The following is a 15,592-nucleotide window of genomic DNA, read 5'->3' on the forward strand; positions in this document are numbered from 1 at the left end:
CTACAGGTCCTGTAAGGAAAACAGAAACCATACAAGGTCCTTCACACCTCAGCTGGAGGTAAGGAACCTGGTTCAAGGTGTGTTACACATTGATCTGAAAACATAGCTGGGGCCTCTATAACTGGTACTGGATTTGCCAGGCAGGTACCACTCACCTGGAGCTGAGGCTACCAACAGGCTCTGCTTACAGGTGCTGGCAGAGCCAAGAGGAGCACCACTTGGCAGATGCTAGGATATCTGATGTGGCACTGGTCATGAAACCAAGGAAGAATTCTGAATTATGGGTAATTGGAATGGCCAGAGGATGCTGGAGTCCATAGCCTTTAGCTGCTGTGGATGGAGACCCAAAAGCTACAAATAAGAGGTGAGTCACTTTGCATCTCCTTCACTTCTCAGCCTCTTGCCAGGATATCACATCAGCAAGAGCTAACTGGAATTTTGCTGGCAATAAAAACTGTGGAGTATCAGAAGCCTATCATACATAGAAAAACATAGTAGGGAAAAAAGGGAAACTGAAGGAAAATAGGTGAATGGCTGTAACATCTTTTATCTTCTGTGCCAATTTCTCTGTAGTATTTGTTTAAAATGGTTATATCTAAATTTGCCAGTGAGAATCTGGCATCTTGTTCTTATAATCTTACCAAAGGAATAAAATGATAAACAAATAAGATATAAATAGAAGACAAGGATATAATATACAATATGTAATATATAATATATTTCTATAAACTAGTGATTTTGTTTAAGCCTGCTATTTAAAAAAAATCTGATTTTTCCAACTTTAATAAAGGCACATTTAGCCAGTTTTTGCAAATTACAAAATAGTATCTGTGTTTTCTTACTGCCATGGAGCCATTAATGTTTTACTTAAACCTTTATAATTCTGTTCAAATTCCAACATATGATGTTCATGAACAGATAACTAATACAAGAAGTAAGCAATCAAGAAATGTTTTTTAGTCTTTGGTAAATAAAGTAGTTCAATTCTTTGCTACTCTTCTCATTGAGAATCCCTACAACTTTCTATTAGCCTTAGTGATCTGCGTGACTAATAGAATCCAGGAGGAACTGGGATTGCTGTGATTGCCAAGTGTAGATCATAATAAATCTTGCAGCCTTGTATTCAGGTCTCTCTGAAAACTTACTCTGGAAAAGAAAGAGAGAGAGAGAGAAAGAAGAAGGAGAGAAGGAGAGAGGAAGGGAGGGAGGGAGGAAAGAAGGAAACTTACTCTGGGTGAAATCAGCTGCCATGTAAGAAATCCAACTGCCCCGAGACCACCTTGGTGGAGATATTACACATGGGTGCTCTTGTTGACAGTTCCAGTGGAGCTCCAACTCCTAGCCAGTCCCTGCAAGGTGCCAAACATGAATGTGAAGGCACCTTGAACCCTCCAGACCAGATCATCTGCAAACCAAGAACCACAGTCCATACAATGATGAGCAGAAAACCACCCAACCAATCCCTACCTGAATCTTACAGCTATCAAATTGTGAGATGTAATAAAATGCTTATTTTGAGCCACTAAGTTTTGGGATAGTTCATTATGTAGCAAGAGATAAGGAATGTGGTCTTTCTAATAAGCAAGGAAATGCACACTAAAGCAAATTATCCGTTTTAAAGGCAACCAGGTTATACTGGCTACCGTAATTAAATCACAAAACACAGTATTCAGGGATAAAGTGTTCTCATATCTGAGTTATGAATTTGAAAATTAATATAATATCTGATGGAAAATCTTTGACAATATGAAGTTGATACAAGTTGAGCTTATGGCCCCTTAGTGTGATGAGTTCCTTCAAAGCAATGAGAAGGCCCCTAAAAATTTATGTTTACTATTTGTATTATTTTTCTCAAAGGGTCCCCTTCCCAAGTTGTATAAATTTCAGGCCCCACAAAATAGAATCTGTCCCTCGATAATGTATATTCATAATCCTAAAACTCTTTTAGCCCTTCTCAGTAATTTATATTTTCCCCAGGAATATAACTCAAAAGGAAGAAGGGCAGCTAAGTTTATAAAACTCCTTATCAGAGCATGATATATAATAGAAAAATAAACTGCAAATAACTCAAATGTTCTATAACAGATGAATAATTGAATAAATTATAAACTATCAACTGAGGGCACAATGTCATCTTTTTAAAAACTACTTACAAAATTTCTAACAACACAAGAAGTTGTTTATAGTATGGTTAAGTGAAAAAGCTAATTTGGAAAGTTTATATAAACTATGATCGCAAGTATAAAAATGTATACATTACAGATAAAAACTGGAAAGAAATTTGGAGAAGTGAGAATGGTTGAGATGATGGTCATGAGATGCAACTTTGTCTTTAATTTTTATTCACATTTTTTCTTCTAAGTCACATCCCATTATGGTCATTGTAAGTGATGCAAGCTCTCTCAGAAATCAGCATATGAGGTTTTATAAGACATATCCTGTAAAAGCTGTGGCTAAACTCAGGGAATTTTGTACTGCCCAAATCTCAGGAAAGCAGACCAACTGGGCTGTGGAAGTCCACTTCTCATATCTTTGCAAAATGTGATGTGGGAAAATAAATTTGTCATTAGGAAGGTAAACTCAGACTCATGGGGAAGTTTGTCTTCTTTCTCTTCCTCTTTCACCTCATGAATGACAAAGTAAAACTGTGAGGGGCCAGAAATCGAAGAGCCAATACTGTCACCATCTCCACATCTCCCATCTTTATACAAAAAGGAATGGATTTAAGCGCGCAGACACACACACAACACACGCACACCTTCAAGTACACATATTTAAAGCAAACATTAACTATTATAATAATTTTTTGGATATTATGGCATGCTGGTGGGAAATCTCAAGATCTGGAAGCGAGTTCTAGGTTTGCGGCCAGCTAGTTATGTGACTGCAGTGACACTCTGCTTGCTGAGAGCCTCATGTGTCCATCTGTAAAATGGAAGGATCGTCAAGATGTGATCACCAAGATCCAGTCTGTTGTCACCACACTCCAACTCTGTCCAAAATGAAATGGGGTACATTTAAAAAATAAGGAATTTGTGGAACCACACCGTTAAGTGGGTTTTATCTCTGAAAGGGAAGCCAGGTTTGGACGTAGTTCACTGGTGACAGAAGCAAGGGACCCAGCTCTCCTTCTATTCTCCAAAACAGTGCAACCAAATCCCGCCCCCATGTCCTCTCCTTTTAATTTTCTTTAAAGTAACCCAGGGAAAGCCATTTTAAACTGAACTCGTGGCAGAAGTAAAGAGAGACTCTGAAGTAGCTCTCCCTCTTTCACTGTGCCTCATTTGGGTGATGGCCAAGCCAGCTAAACCTCTGGGCTCTTGTGGCAGAGCTTCAGTAGGCAACTAGGAAGGCAAGACTATGTCAGGTACTTTACTTCTACACAAAACATCACTGTGCTGTGTTCAAGAGCCTCCCTTTCGGGTGTGTCTTCACAATGTGAATTTAAACTCACCTACCACATCTTTTCTTTAAAAGCCATGCTGGGACTGAAAGAGGATACAGGAACCATTTACACACACAGTTCTTCTAGTCTTATCTCTAAATCACTTTCAATCAAGAGACAGTATTAAAAAGTAAAGCATTTTACTCCAGCCTATCAAAATGGCCTTTATAGAGTGATGGCTCAGCACTGACCTCCTTGGGTTTTTACTCATGGTACAGATGAGATGTGACCATATATGAAATTTCTAAATATTTTTGTAAAACTGTAATCAGGGAATTTGTCTGTGGAGTTCTCATATAAAGCCCTGTATGGCAAATTATTTTCAGAGTTTAGGGATAGGAAAAGTTTCTTCCTCCTAATGTTTTCTTTTACTAAAAGACTGCATCACCTCATGCTTTGGATTTTCCTTTGGCTACTAAGGAAGCTTAGGCTGGGCTTTTATACATTTGCAGTAATATCCCTATATTCCCACCTTTGATTTGTTTGATATAAGTCATTTCCTCTTCCAATCCCAACTAACCATACCTTGTCATTATTATGTGAGGCTTAGCTTCTATTGTTAATTGTTTTCAATTTTATTGTGTGTATATTTTTATGATTAGATATTTCGAGTCATATTGGGGAAAGGTAATATATAAATATATAACAGTGTGTATTGGTATATGTATATATGTTTCTGTTGTATGTGATATATATTATCATTGATTATCACAGAAAACATATCCTTAGAACTGAAAAGACTTTAGTAATAATTTAATTGATTAGTTCCTAACATAATTTTCTCATGCATGGAGAATCTATTTCTTTAAAGGAAATATTGTCCAGAACTTAAAGAAATACAGTTGTAAAAGAAATAAATAAAAGTAAAGCCCATCTGTTTGAAAGGAAGGAAGATAAAAGTTCACTACCCTCACCTTGCTACTGCCCTGTTCACTGAATGGGGAGCTCTGGAGTCATTCCACAGAACTTGGTTTTCCATGGTGCGTATTTAAATACTGATCAACTTCAGTTGTCTTCTTTTATAAATATGAAAATTAAAACATTGAAATTATTAGTTACCAAAAAAACTTAACCTAGTTGGTTATGAGGTCAATATCAGATTTTAGGTCCCTGACTTCCAAATGTTTGTTTTTTTCACAACAGGAAGATAAATCCCAAAATCGGTTTAACATTAAAATTGTGGTGCTTGAAAAGAGTTGAGTGATTTGGGATTTTGTTAAAAATTAAAGAGTCTGAGATTTTCTTAAAATCAATGAAGCAGCAAACGCTATTTTCTCTTTCTTCCTCCTCCCAGGCCTATCCCGCAAGGAATTTCTCTCCTTTCTTCTCAGATTTGCTGTCAACTGGTTCTGCCACTTGCCTCATCCCAATACAATCTCCGTAGAGCTAAATTTTTTGACCTTCTGAGTAAAGAATCATGTGGCCATGCATTTTTTTGTATATTAAATAAAGATAGCTAAGATAAAGATTATGTGGAATCTTAGTGACAACTCGTTTTTCTTTCTTGGGCATTAAAAGTTGGCCAGACTTTGATTTTTTAAGATTATACATATCAAATTCTTTTGTCCATTTAGAAAAACCTGCACATATTCTTGTGTAGGTACCATCAATAAACTGGGGAATGAATTAACTGAAGAATTAATTAACTTGGAATAACTGGGGAATGAATTAACTGAGGAATTAATTAACTTAGAGGCATGGTTTATTTTACAAATGTCTCCAGATGAAAACCAAGAAAGTAAAATGTAACTGCATTATGCACAACGGTTTCAGAAAAACTAGATAGACCATGGAAAGTTAAAAAACCCATATTTGAACTGCAAAATTCAAAGTCACAAATCTTCACACTCAATTTCAACTGAAGCAGTAAAAGTTTCAATCAAATTTTGATCATTTAGTAGTAGGCTTAATATCATGGCTTTCAGGAGAAATTTTTTTTACTGTATGTTTCAATTTTTATTCCATACAATATACAGGCTTATTTTTTCACTAGAATATATAGACAATTTCATTTATGGAAAAATTTATTTAACAAAATCCATTTCAACATAAACCATTTAAAGGATCATAAGAAGAAAACATCACTCTCTAGTGGTGAAACCTTGAAATAGCAAGGTCCTGAGGGCAGAAGGTCTTCCTCCTGACTGGCACTGACCCATCCAGATAGAGAAATTAAAAGAAGGGTCTGAAGAGTGGGTATTAGCGAAGAAACCTCAAGAAGACTACAACATCTGGAGGTTCCTGAGGGCATCAGATACCTGAGGCATGCAGTATGGTGGGAAGAGAAGCAAACCACTGACAAAAAGATATTGATCAAAGCAATGTCTGATCTCCTTTCAGGAGGACTGGGAAAAACCTGGCAGTAATTAAACTAGTCCCTAAGTAAAGTCCCAGGGACTTTTCTGAATCAGATTTAGCCATTGAATCCAAATGCAGCATGGGAGATCAAGAGGGATAAAGAGCCAAAAGAATCATGCTATTTCAGGATGTAAACAATGAATAAAGCAGGACTGCCAAAGACTTGAGCTTAATGGATGTTAGTCTCCTAGTGGGCATCAGAGGATGAAAGGGGATCAATTGGCCAATGTAAACACTGAAGGCTTACCCAGACAAGTAAACATTTTGTCCAGGCTCCACCTTTTGATTATCCAATCATGTCTTGATAAGCTCCTGAAGTCAGCCCCTGGTCCTAGCCTCCATTCTGGAGTTCTCCATTCAAATCTCAGCCACATTTTTAATCTTTTCAGTTTTTCTCTAATGAAACAAGATTTTTTTGAGCGTTACAAATTTATAAGTCAAGTTACATATATATTATCCAATTAATCATAAGAATTAATCCCATACACTCCAAGCAGCCTTGATATGAACAAATCTTTCAAATGAGAGACAAAATAGGGCTAAAAAATAATAATATCAATTGGCATGATGATGAAGAGTTCATGAGAAAGGGAGATCTACAGAAGACTCAGTAAATCCTTTGCCCAAAGAAGTATGATGATGAGACTATGCAGGAAGAGGCTTTTCCAAATGATTAAACATTATAAAGTACTTTTAAAAATCCAAAGCCTTCCATAAATACTAGATCCTATATGAGTTATTAACCTGCTGGCTATAAAAGGGGAGGATGGTAGTAATAATAGTAACTTGAATTTTGGAAGGCGTATCATTTCAGACACTTGTGCTTTTGAATGCCACTTTATTAATCCTCAGGGCTATCTTAAGAGTAGCCAGTGTTATTACCTCTTTTTGCAGATAAGAAACTAAGACACAGATTATGTGGCTTATAAAGATTTGCACAGGAAGCTGAGAGTAGAAGGAAAATTCCTTATCTACAAAGGTGGGAATGTAGTCCACATATAGAGTTGGCAGATTGGACCTTTTCCTGTCCAGACATATCAAGAAGTGGGGACCATCCCAAATAAAGTTATCTGAGGTAAATGGGGATTACACAAGAGAAGGGGACCTGAGAGTATGCAGTGGAGTGTTGGAGGCAGCAGTTCAACGCAAGAAGATACCAGTGAAATACACAGGTGAAGGGTTTGGCTTGCCTTGCTCAGCACAATGGACTTGTTGGCATCCTCTTGGCCTGAAACCAATCCCTGCTCTCACACCACCCTCCCTCTCCACACCCTCCAGTAACTGTAGAGAGATCATAGCATAACCATCAGGAAGCAATCACTTCAGAACCATGCTCTGAAATAAGGATTAGAATAAGGAAATAAGTACAATTGCTCAAATTAAATAGGAAGTACACATGACAACAGAGCACTCATTAACACAAGAATTAAACAACAAAATGAATGAAGAGGAAATCACAGAAGTGAGTCAAGAGTACATAAAGTGTCATCCAAAATATTACTGCAGAATTTACTTTCATTTCTACCTCCTTCTTTTAGTAAAAAAAAAAAAAAAAAAGAAAGAAAAAAACCCTAATTTTATTTAAAAATTAGTAATTCTTTAATTTTATTTTAAAATAATGCTTACGATAAATTTACAAATAAAATAAATAAAACTAAAGTTTCTGTAAAATGAATCAATTAGAAAGTCATAAATTATACATATCTTCATAAAGGAAAAAAGCCTTATGAGCAGAATTTTAAAGCAGTTGTGATTTAGCCACATGCTATACAATCATTAGCAAGATAGAGAATAAAGGCAAACAAATGGCAATACCATTTGGCATGCATATGCATACACACATATACACTCATGTAAAAGATGACTAGAAATGGGCACCTCACTGACTCATTTGGTTAAGTATCTGCCTTCAGCTCAGGTCATGATCCCAGGGTCCTGGGCTCCCTGCTCAGTGGGGAGTCTGCTTGACCTAGAGAAGGCTATGCAGAACTGGTGGGGAAAAAAACAACTTATTTAAAGATTTTTTTTTTTTTTACCTCTACATCACTGCATTTCTATTTATATTAAAAGGTGCTAGAATGTTTCAATTTGTATCTTCTGATCCTGTAAGTCCCTGTATACTTACCCACAGAAGTTACTACATTTATAAATACCAAAGATGTAACAATTCTCAAATTTTCTAGATTACTCCAATAAAATATTTTAAGTTTTCCTATGAAAAAAAAAAAAAAGACCCATAACAGATAACATGACCCCTGTGAAGAGATAGTATTTTCCAAAGAGAACCACAAATCCAGTATCTCCCATACTACGTGTTTGGGATTTTCTTAAATGTGAATTTGACATTATTAAATAGAGAGGTGGATATATCCCATACCATTAAACAGTTTGTAACAGTTTTAACCAATAGAGTATGGAAGAAGTGACATTGTGACTTCTGAGGCTGGGTCATAAAAAGTAACATAGCTATGCCTTCCTAGTTGCAATACTTATGCTTGGAGCTCTGAGCCAACAGATAAGCAGTCTGACTGCTCTGAGTCCAAGGTATAAGGAAGCTCAAACTAGCCCATGTATAGAAACCATATGGAATGGTCCTGAGACTACATTAAGAGAAAAAAAATGCCTGGGCATGCCCCCTCCAGCTGTTCCAGCCCCCTGCTGTTCCAACTGTAGCCACTCATGTGACTTCAAGTATATAAGAGACACTGAGTCAGAATGTCCCTGCTGAGTCCTTTCCAAATTCCTGATCTACAGAAACTATGATAGACAATAAAATGATTATTGTTTTAAGCTAAAAAAAAAAGATCTTTTTTTAAAGTATTAGAAAAATAATTTATTAAATCAGAAAGTTCTGATACAAAGACAAATTTCTCATACATTCTATCACACAATAAAACAGTAAAGAAGTAACAAATACAAAATAAAAACAAGTCCTGACTCTCATGAAGTTTATATTCAAAATTTATAGTCTTGTTTCATGCAGGTGAACTCTAAAATCATAATTCCCCCCCCAAAATAGGGACTAAGGTATATTAATAGAAGTTTCAAAAAGTGTTAATCAAGTTTCACTGTTATTGATCAGCTCTTCAGTGAAGATTATAGATATCAAAGCTTTCCTTATTATTTATACCTTAAGTCTACAAAAATAATTATTTCCTCAGCTACTTTCATAGAACCTACTTAAAACAGGGAAAACTACGCAAAAACATTGGGAAAACCTTTTGCTTCTGAAGCAGAGAAGTGCAGGTTCTATAGAGTTGAAACTTGGGTCCTGATAAGAAGGCTGACCCACCTGCAGGGCAACACAGAGGGTCCTGCTCCAAATGCCCTTCTCCACACTGCTTTATTTTTATATATCACCTTACTTTGTTCACTAATTAGTGAGCCTGGGGCGAGCAGTAGGTGGGGGGTGGGGGGAGTCCTTATATTGGAAGGTACAAAGTGGCATTAGGAAGGTACCAGAGGCAATTTTACCTATTTATCTACTACTGAGACAATCATATAGTTAAGAAAAGAGAGAAGGGGGTGACCTCTGCCCTCTGCTCATGCTCTCTCTCTCATTCTCTTAAAAAAATAAATAAAATATTTTTTAAAAATTACTAGAAATGGACAGCTACAGAGAAACATAAAGATGCCTCTCCATTAACAAACAGTACTAAGTTATATTTCAAAATAATAATAACAAAAACTGAAGAAAAAATGACATCCAAGAAGAAAGAAGTTACTAAGAGACCTCTCTTATCAACATTCTCAACCAACTTACTGGTCATAACAACAAATCCTGGAAGAGAAAATAAATCGTCGAATTGCAACAGGCAAGAGTGCATAGGTTAATCACAGGGACTTTGAACTTTAGGAAACTGCCAAACCCAACTGAAGACACCAGAGATCAAGCAATGTAAATTACACAAGAGGGGAGCCAAAGCACTGCATGCAACCATTAGTATCTAATTTCCTTTTTGTTTTGGCCAGGAGAAATATTCCCATTTATGCACAGTTAGGCTTCTAAAGATATCCCTTGACATTATTGCCCAGAAACATGGGTGTTTTCAATATTGGAAGTTTATAAAAATAAGGCAATATTTTCATGCCTATTCCTTGCTTCCAAGCAAAGTAGATATTCAGTGAGAACACCCAGATATCATACACTGGCCAGCATCCATTCTGATAGGTCAGTTTTCCATGCATATCCACTATTGAATATTTTTAATATCATTCTGCATCCAGGAATGTGTTAACCTAAGCCTACCCGACCTAACTGTTCATTTCTCTTTTACAAACCTACCAAGATGACTGGGTATTACTTAGTAAAATGGGTTTCTATTTTTTTTAAAGATTTTATTTTATCTATTCATAGACACAGAGAGAGAGAGAGAGAGGCAGAGACACAGGCAGAGAGAGAAGCAGGCTCCATGCAGGGAGCCTGACGTGGGACTCGATCCAGGGTCTCCAGGATCATGCCCTGGGCTGCAGGTGGCGCTAAACCGCTGAGCCACGGGGGCTGCCCCCAATGGGTTTCTATTTTTATGTTTCTTTATTTAAAAATAAATATTTTAAAGAGAGAGAAGTAATACTGTGTCATCAGAATTGATGATCCAATGTAGAGATGATACTGATGGGTGCTAGCCCAACCCAGCAGAAGGCTCATACCATGTATAGGTATAACAGAAGAGAGGGACGAAAGTAGCAGCTGGGATCCTAAGGATAGGAGACACCCTTCAGCCTATCTGCCCCATATTATCCTGTAGTGTTTATGAAATGGGTTCTGAAGATTGTGCTATTTGGGTTCCAATGACAGCCAAACTGGAGCTTCAGGTAAAAGGAATATGATACAGAGGATGGAGAAATGAGTGTGAGTGTGGCTCGTTCAGGAATTAAGTAGCTGAGGAAGGCCGGGCCATGGCAGTGCAGTAGGGACTGAGGTGAGAGGACAGAGGAAGCGGCAAGAGAAAAGGATGCAGAGGCCAGCAGGGCTGGGCCTGAATGACCTTACAAGACCTGCTGAGGAACTTGAACTTAAGCCTAAAAGAAGGAAGACACAGGGGAGTTTAAATCAAGGGAATGATATGATCCAATTTATGATTTACATTGCAGGGGTATGGAAACCACAAAGTAGAACAGAAATAGAGACAAGGAAAAATGGCAGTGGCCTGAATGAGGAAAGTGGTCGTGAGAGTGAAGAGATGTAGACAGAGCCCAATTCATTCTTTGTCTTTCACTCCTGAGCAACCAGGGACTACAAGTTCTGAACTCAAGACTTCCTTAGATTCAATTTCTGAGTTTCAGCCTCCAAGGGCTCACAACTTGGAGGTAACTCCCTTAGTCCATGCACCAGTTGGACCTTTCTGGTCCTCCTAGAAAGGAAGGGTGTGTGTATTCATACTGACTTACTGCTAATGATCTTTTCCCCCTCCGTTGCTCCTGTATCCCCCCTAAATAATAAAACAGCCATCTGCAACAAACCACTAGATGTTCAGTGTGAAGCAGTTTTATTATAAATTTCATTCATCTTCATTTGTAAAAAAAAAAAAAAAACAAAAACAAAACAAACAAAACAAAACAAAAAGCAAGTCTCAAAAGAATCTATTACGTATCCCAGTCAGTGAGAAGCCTTTTAGAGACCCCTACTGAAGTGAAAGAATAATATAGGTAAGTGCAGATATTTAGGACTTGGTATTGCTATTAATACCTTTCCCATTCATTAAAACTATCTTTTAGTTGAATCTACCTCTATTGATAAATTTCATGGGCTGTAAGATGGCAGGTATTAGAAAGGAGAAACAAAACTGTGTTTCTTCCTAGTAATGACATAGAGAAGGGCAAAGCCTCCCTTCCCTTAGGGATTTCTAGATTTTAGAATATTCTCCATTGCACGGTGAAAGTAGAGTGAAGCTAATTTTATATTTTATACTCAGTTTGAGGGTTGAAAAATGTGGGTTAGAGGAAAGAACATGGGACCTGGAATCAAAGAATGTGATCAAGTTCCTAAATCTCTCTGATCTTCATTTTTTAAAAAATCTATTTTGTGGGAATAATAATTATGCCTTTGCCACTGTGTTTTTTGAGAATTAAATGGTTTAACGTGTGTTATAAGGACCAAAAATTCTATGGTTTTAGGAGTGTTCCAAAACTTTTCCCTGTCAAAGCAGAGAGTCAAGAGCTACATGCAACTACTAAACACTTAAAATACGTTAGTACAACCGAGGAACTGAGTTGTTAATTTTAATTAATTTAGATTTTAAAAGACACATGTGGTTATGATTACCATTTTGGAAAGTGCACCCTGGAATACGGTTTTAGTTTCAATTATTCCTACTGTAAGTTAATTATGTCTCCTCTGCTCTGGAAATCCATGAATTAGTATAGTGTAGTTACTTAAAATTGATTCCTTGTATGTACGCAAAGATGGGTATATGATCATTTTAAAAACAATTGTGAGATGAATTCAGAATGCAACTGCATTTTTGCCTACCACTTTCCTTTTAAAAATGTATTCACTGGGGAAGTTTTTCCCATTACCACCAATAAAAATTCCCCATGTATCTTCTGGTCACTCTCAGCCCGAAAGAAAATCCTGCGGTTACTTAAGTTGCAAAATGCAGTTTTGTTTCATAAATTAGAATGTCTCATCCAGTATTTCCATCAGTACAGCAATCTCCCAGCTTAAGACAGATCTCCTGCCCTGCAGCTTTACAGCCTTTGGGGGAGGGAGTGCCCTGTGCATGCTCTTTTTTCCTGTCACCTCCTCCATCACCCAACTTGCAAGGTCTTGTTACTGAGGCCTCCAAAGTTAGAGAATCGTGAAGGAAAGGGAGAGATAAAACAGAACTTTTTTACTCTACTGGTATGACTGAAAGCTGGGTTTTTTCTCTGCTGATGTTTATTGCTGATACCCTGTGTGTGTGTGGGGGGGGGAGTGTATGTTTGTGCGCTTCTGCGCGTGAGCAACCATGTGCCAGTGAGCCCTGGGGGATCCTGAGAAGCTTATGACTGCACTGCTGGTGAAATGAGCAATGCATCTAATCCTTCTGTCAGCTACGCCTCCTTCAGCTCTGTTTTTCTCTCAGAAAGACACTACAAGCTTTCCAGGAGTTCGCAATAAAGCCACTTCCTCAAAGCTTGAGATAAAAAGTACCATTCTTCACTTCTGCCCCTCTGTATTGGGTTAGCTCTCCAAACTCATTCTCATAAGATCTTCTGTTTTTCCTCCCTATAGTTTTTTTTATAACCTGGAAGTGAGTAAGGAACTCAAGAACTGTAAAAATATCTCCAATTGGGATTTTAGTCAGATACCTCTTTTTGGTATCTCTGGTCAATTGTCTTAGAATCTTGGCCAAAATTTCCAATTTAATATCCTGTTACTTCACAAAAAAATGATCACTGCTGTGGTGTCAAGAGTTAGAAACTAGAAAGTACACAATTGCCAATAGGAGAGCAGTAAATAAGTCTTGACTATATATATATATATATCCATTGTGTAAAAAAAAGTGTGGTATCTTTATATGCAATGATATGAATTAACCATCAAAATATTAAGTAAAAAAAGCAAGGGCACCAGATACTCCATGTGCTTAGAATAATTATTACTGAAAGAATTCAGAAGAAACTGCCATGCTGTGCTTCTGAGGACAGGATTTACAGATGAAGAATCTGAAGCCTGGCCTTTTAACTTACTTCGCATTCTCTAAGCTCGTATACTATTTGGATTTTTTACTGTGGGTATAAATTACATTATGTTTTAAAGTATCTTTGTAAATATATCAGGAGAGATATTAAAGCAACTTGATTGTTCAATGTTTTAATATATTATTTTCAAGTCTTTCTTTCTGGCACAGATTCTCTAACACCTTTTTTTCAGCCCAGGCAACCCAACACAGATTTGTCTAAATGCTAGTCTGAGTGAAATACACTATCTAAACAACTGACCAGCTCATTTATAGCATTTACCTCTGGAAACCTGACTGAAACACCAAAGAAAAAATAAATGAGTCTATGTTTTTGAGTAAATAGGTGAGCTGTAACAAACCTGCTTTCTTTTCCCAGGAGAATACAGAAAAATAGACTGGATTATAGGAATAGCATCAAACTACATTCATTGTTTAAGTTTGTAAGCTATGTGCAAATATGGAGAAATTAACTTTACATCTGGAAAATGATGTTTGATTCTTGATAATTGAAAACAAATAAATTTTTTATTGAATTTTCAGTTTATTGAAATAACCCAGAAAAGAGAATCACCCATTGAGCAGTCTCTGCTGGAGATATGTTACTTTTCAAACAAGAATAGAAGTTCCTCCTAGTAGCCCAGTGTGAGAATCTAGAATTAAATTTAGCTATAGATATCAGGGGGAAATTTCCAGTAGATAAAAAGAAAGTGGTATATGAATTGATACGTGAATTAACACAACTTATTTTCTTTAGAATGGCAAAAGGTAAGAGAAACCCACATAAAGTTTTGCCTTTGATAAATTTTCATGAGGTCAGACTGGTTAGTTTCTAGTAATGTAAGTTTGGTCATAGTATATTTCCTATAACTTCACTCAGGAAGACAAATCAGGGCAGCCCTCATGTCTCAGCGGTTTAGTGCCGCCTTCAGGCCAGGGCCTGATCTTGGAAACATGGAATCGAGTCCCGCGTTGGGCTCCCAGCATGGAGCCTGCTTCTCCCTCTGCCTGTGTCTCTGCCTCTCTCTCTCTCTCTCTCTGTCTCTGTGTGTGTGTGTCTCTCATGAATAAATAAAAGAAAATCTTAAGAAAAGGGAAGACAAATCAAAAGCTGTGTTATAGAATTAAACAAAGGATAGGTATTTAACTCCATGCAAAAGGAAAGAAGAAAAAAGGAAAAAAAAAAAAAAAAAAAAAAACCTAGAAGACAATGTAAGTCACAGTATTACAAAAGATATAAATATTCTAAAATTTTTTTCCCAAGACAAAAAAAGTTGCAAGTAGCCCAGATCCCAAGTGTCTTCCTTGGTCCTCTGCCTGATTGTCTGGCCTGCAGCTGATTTGGCCATGACCATGGCTTCCTAAAACTCTCTCTCCTCTACTTTCTTGAATTAATATCTTACTGGTTTTCCTGCTATTGTTTTGATCACATCTTCCTTGTTTTCTTCAGTGACTCCACCTATGTTACCTATTTATTTAAATGTTCATGGGGGATCCCTGGGTGGCTCAGCAGTTTGGCGCCTGCCTTTGGTTCAGGGCGTGATCCTGGAGACCCGGGATTGAGTCCCACATGGGGCCTCTGGCATGGAGCCTGCTTCTCCCTCTGCCTGTGTCTCTGCCTCTCTCGCTCTGTCTTTCATGAATAAATAAATAAAATCTTAAAAATAAATAAATAAATGTTCAAGGTTTTTCTTATTCTTTTAATTCTCAGTGATCTCTTTGAGCTACTCCAGCTTTTCCCGTGATTCTAAGTCCCATTTTCATGGGAAAAACTCAGTGATCTTTGTTTCTAACCTAGATCTCTGCCCTGGGCTGCAGACCCTTAACAGCTACCATCAGTGTGAATATTACCATACCCTTAAACTTCTCCAGATGTACCTCAAATCAACATATCCATGGTAGAACTCCGCTCTCCTTCTTTACCTTTACCAACAAAAATTCCTACTATTTCCCCCAGAACTTTGCCTTTGTTGATGGTTTTGCAATATTCTCAGTTATATCAGATTAAAATATTGGTGCTCTCTTGAGCTCCATCCTCTCTCCCACATATTATATCCATCTATTTGGTAAACCTTCAGGCCACAGTTTCTTTCTATCTAATGCCATGGCAACTGCCCTGGGTTAG

The 15,592-nt window shown here is 37.2% G+C and overlaps 1 protein-coding gene across 5 annotated transcripts in view; it reads right to left on the minus strand.

Annotated features, from left to right (window-relative positions):
• Positions 1-15,592, minus strand: part of MACC1 (MET transcriptional regulator MACC1) — an 82,038-nt gene that overhangs the window by 36,546 nt on the left and 29,900 nt on the right. The window contains exon 2 of one of the 5 annotated variants that reach the window (XM_038557062.1): positions 1,230-1,349. The exons of 3 other annotated variants lie outside the window; for them this stretch is intronic. In XM_038557062.1, coding sequence (XP_038412990.1) covers positions 1,230-1,251 — 22 coding nt within the window. In that variant the 5' untranslated portion in view covers positions 1,252-1,349. Of the gene's footprint in view, positions 1-1,229; positions 1,406-15,592 lie in introns of all 5 variants that reach the window. One more of the 5 variants, XM_038557063.1, reaches the window with a different exon arrangement.

The sequence above is a fragment of the Canis lupus genome, chromosome 14 (genome assembly GCF_011100685.1).
Source record: "Canis lupus familiaris isolate Mischka breed German Shepherd chromosome 14, alternate assembly UU_Cfam_GSD_1.0, whole genome shotgun sequence".
In the NCBI taxonomy this organism is placed as follows: Eukaryota; Metazoa; Chordata; class Mammalia; order Carnivora; family Canidae; genus Canis; species Canis lupus.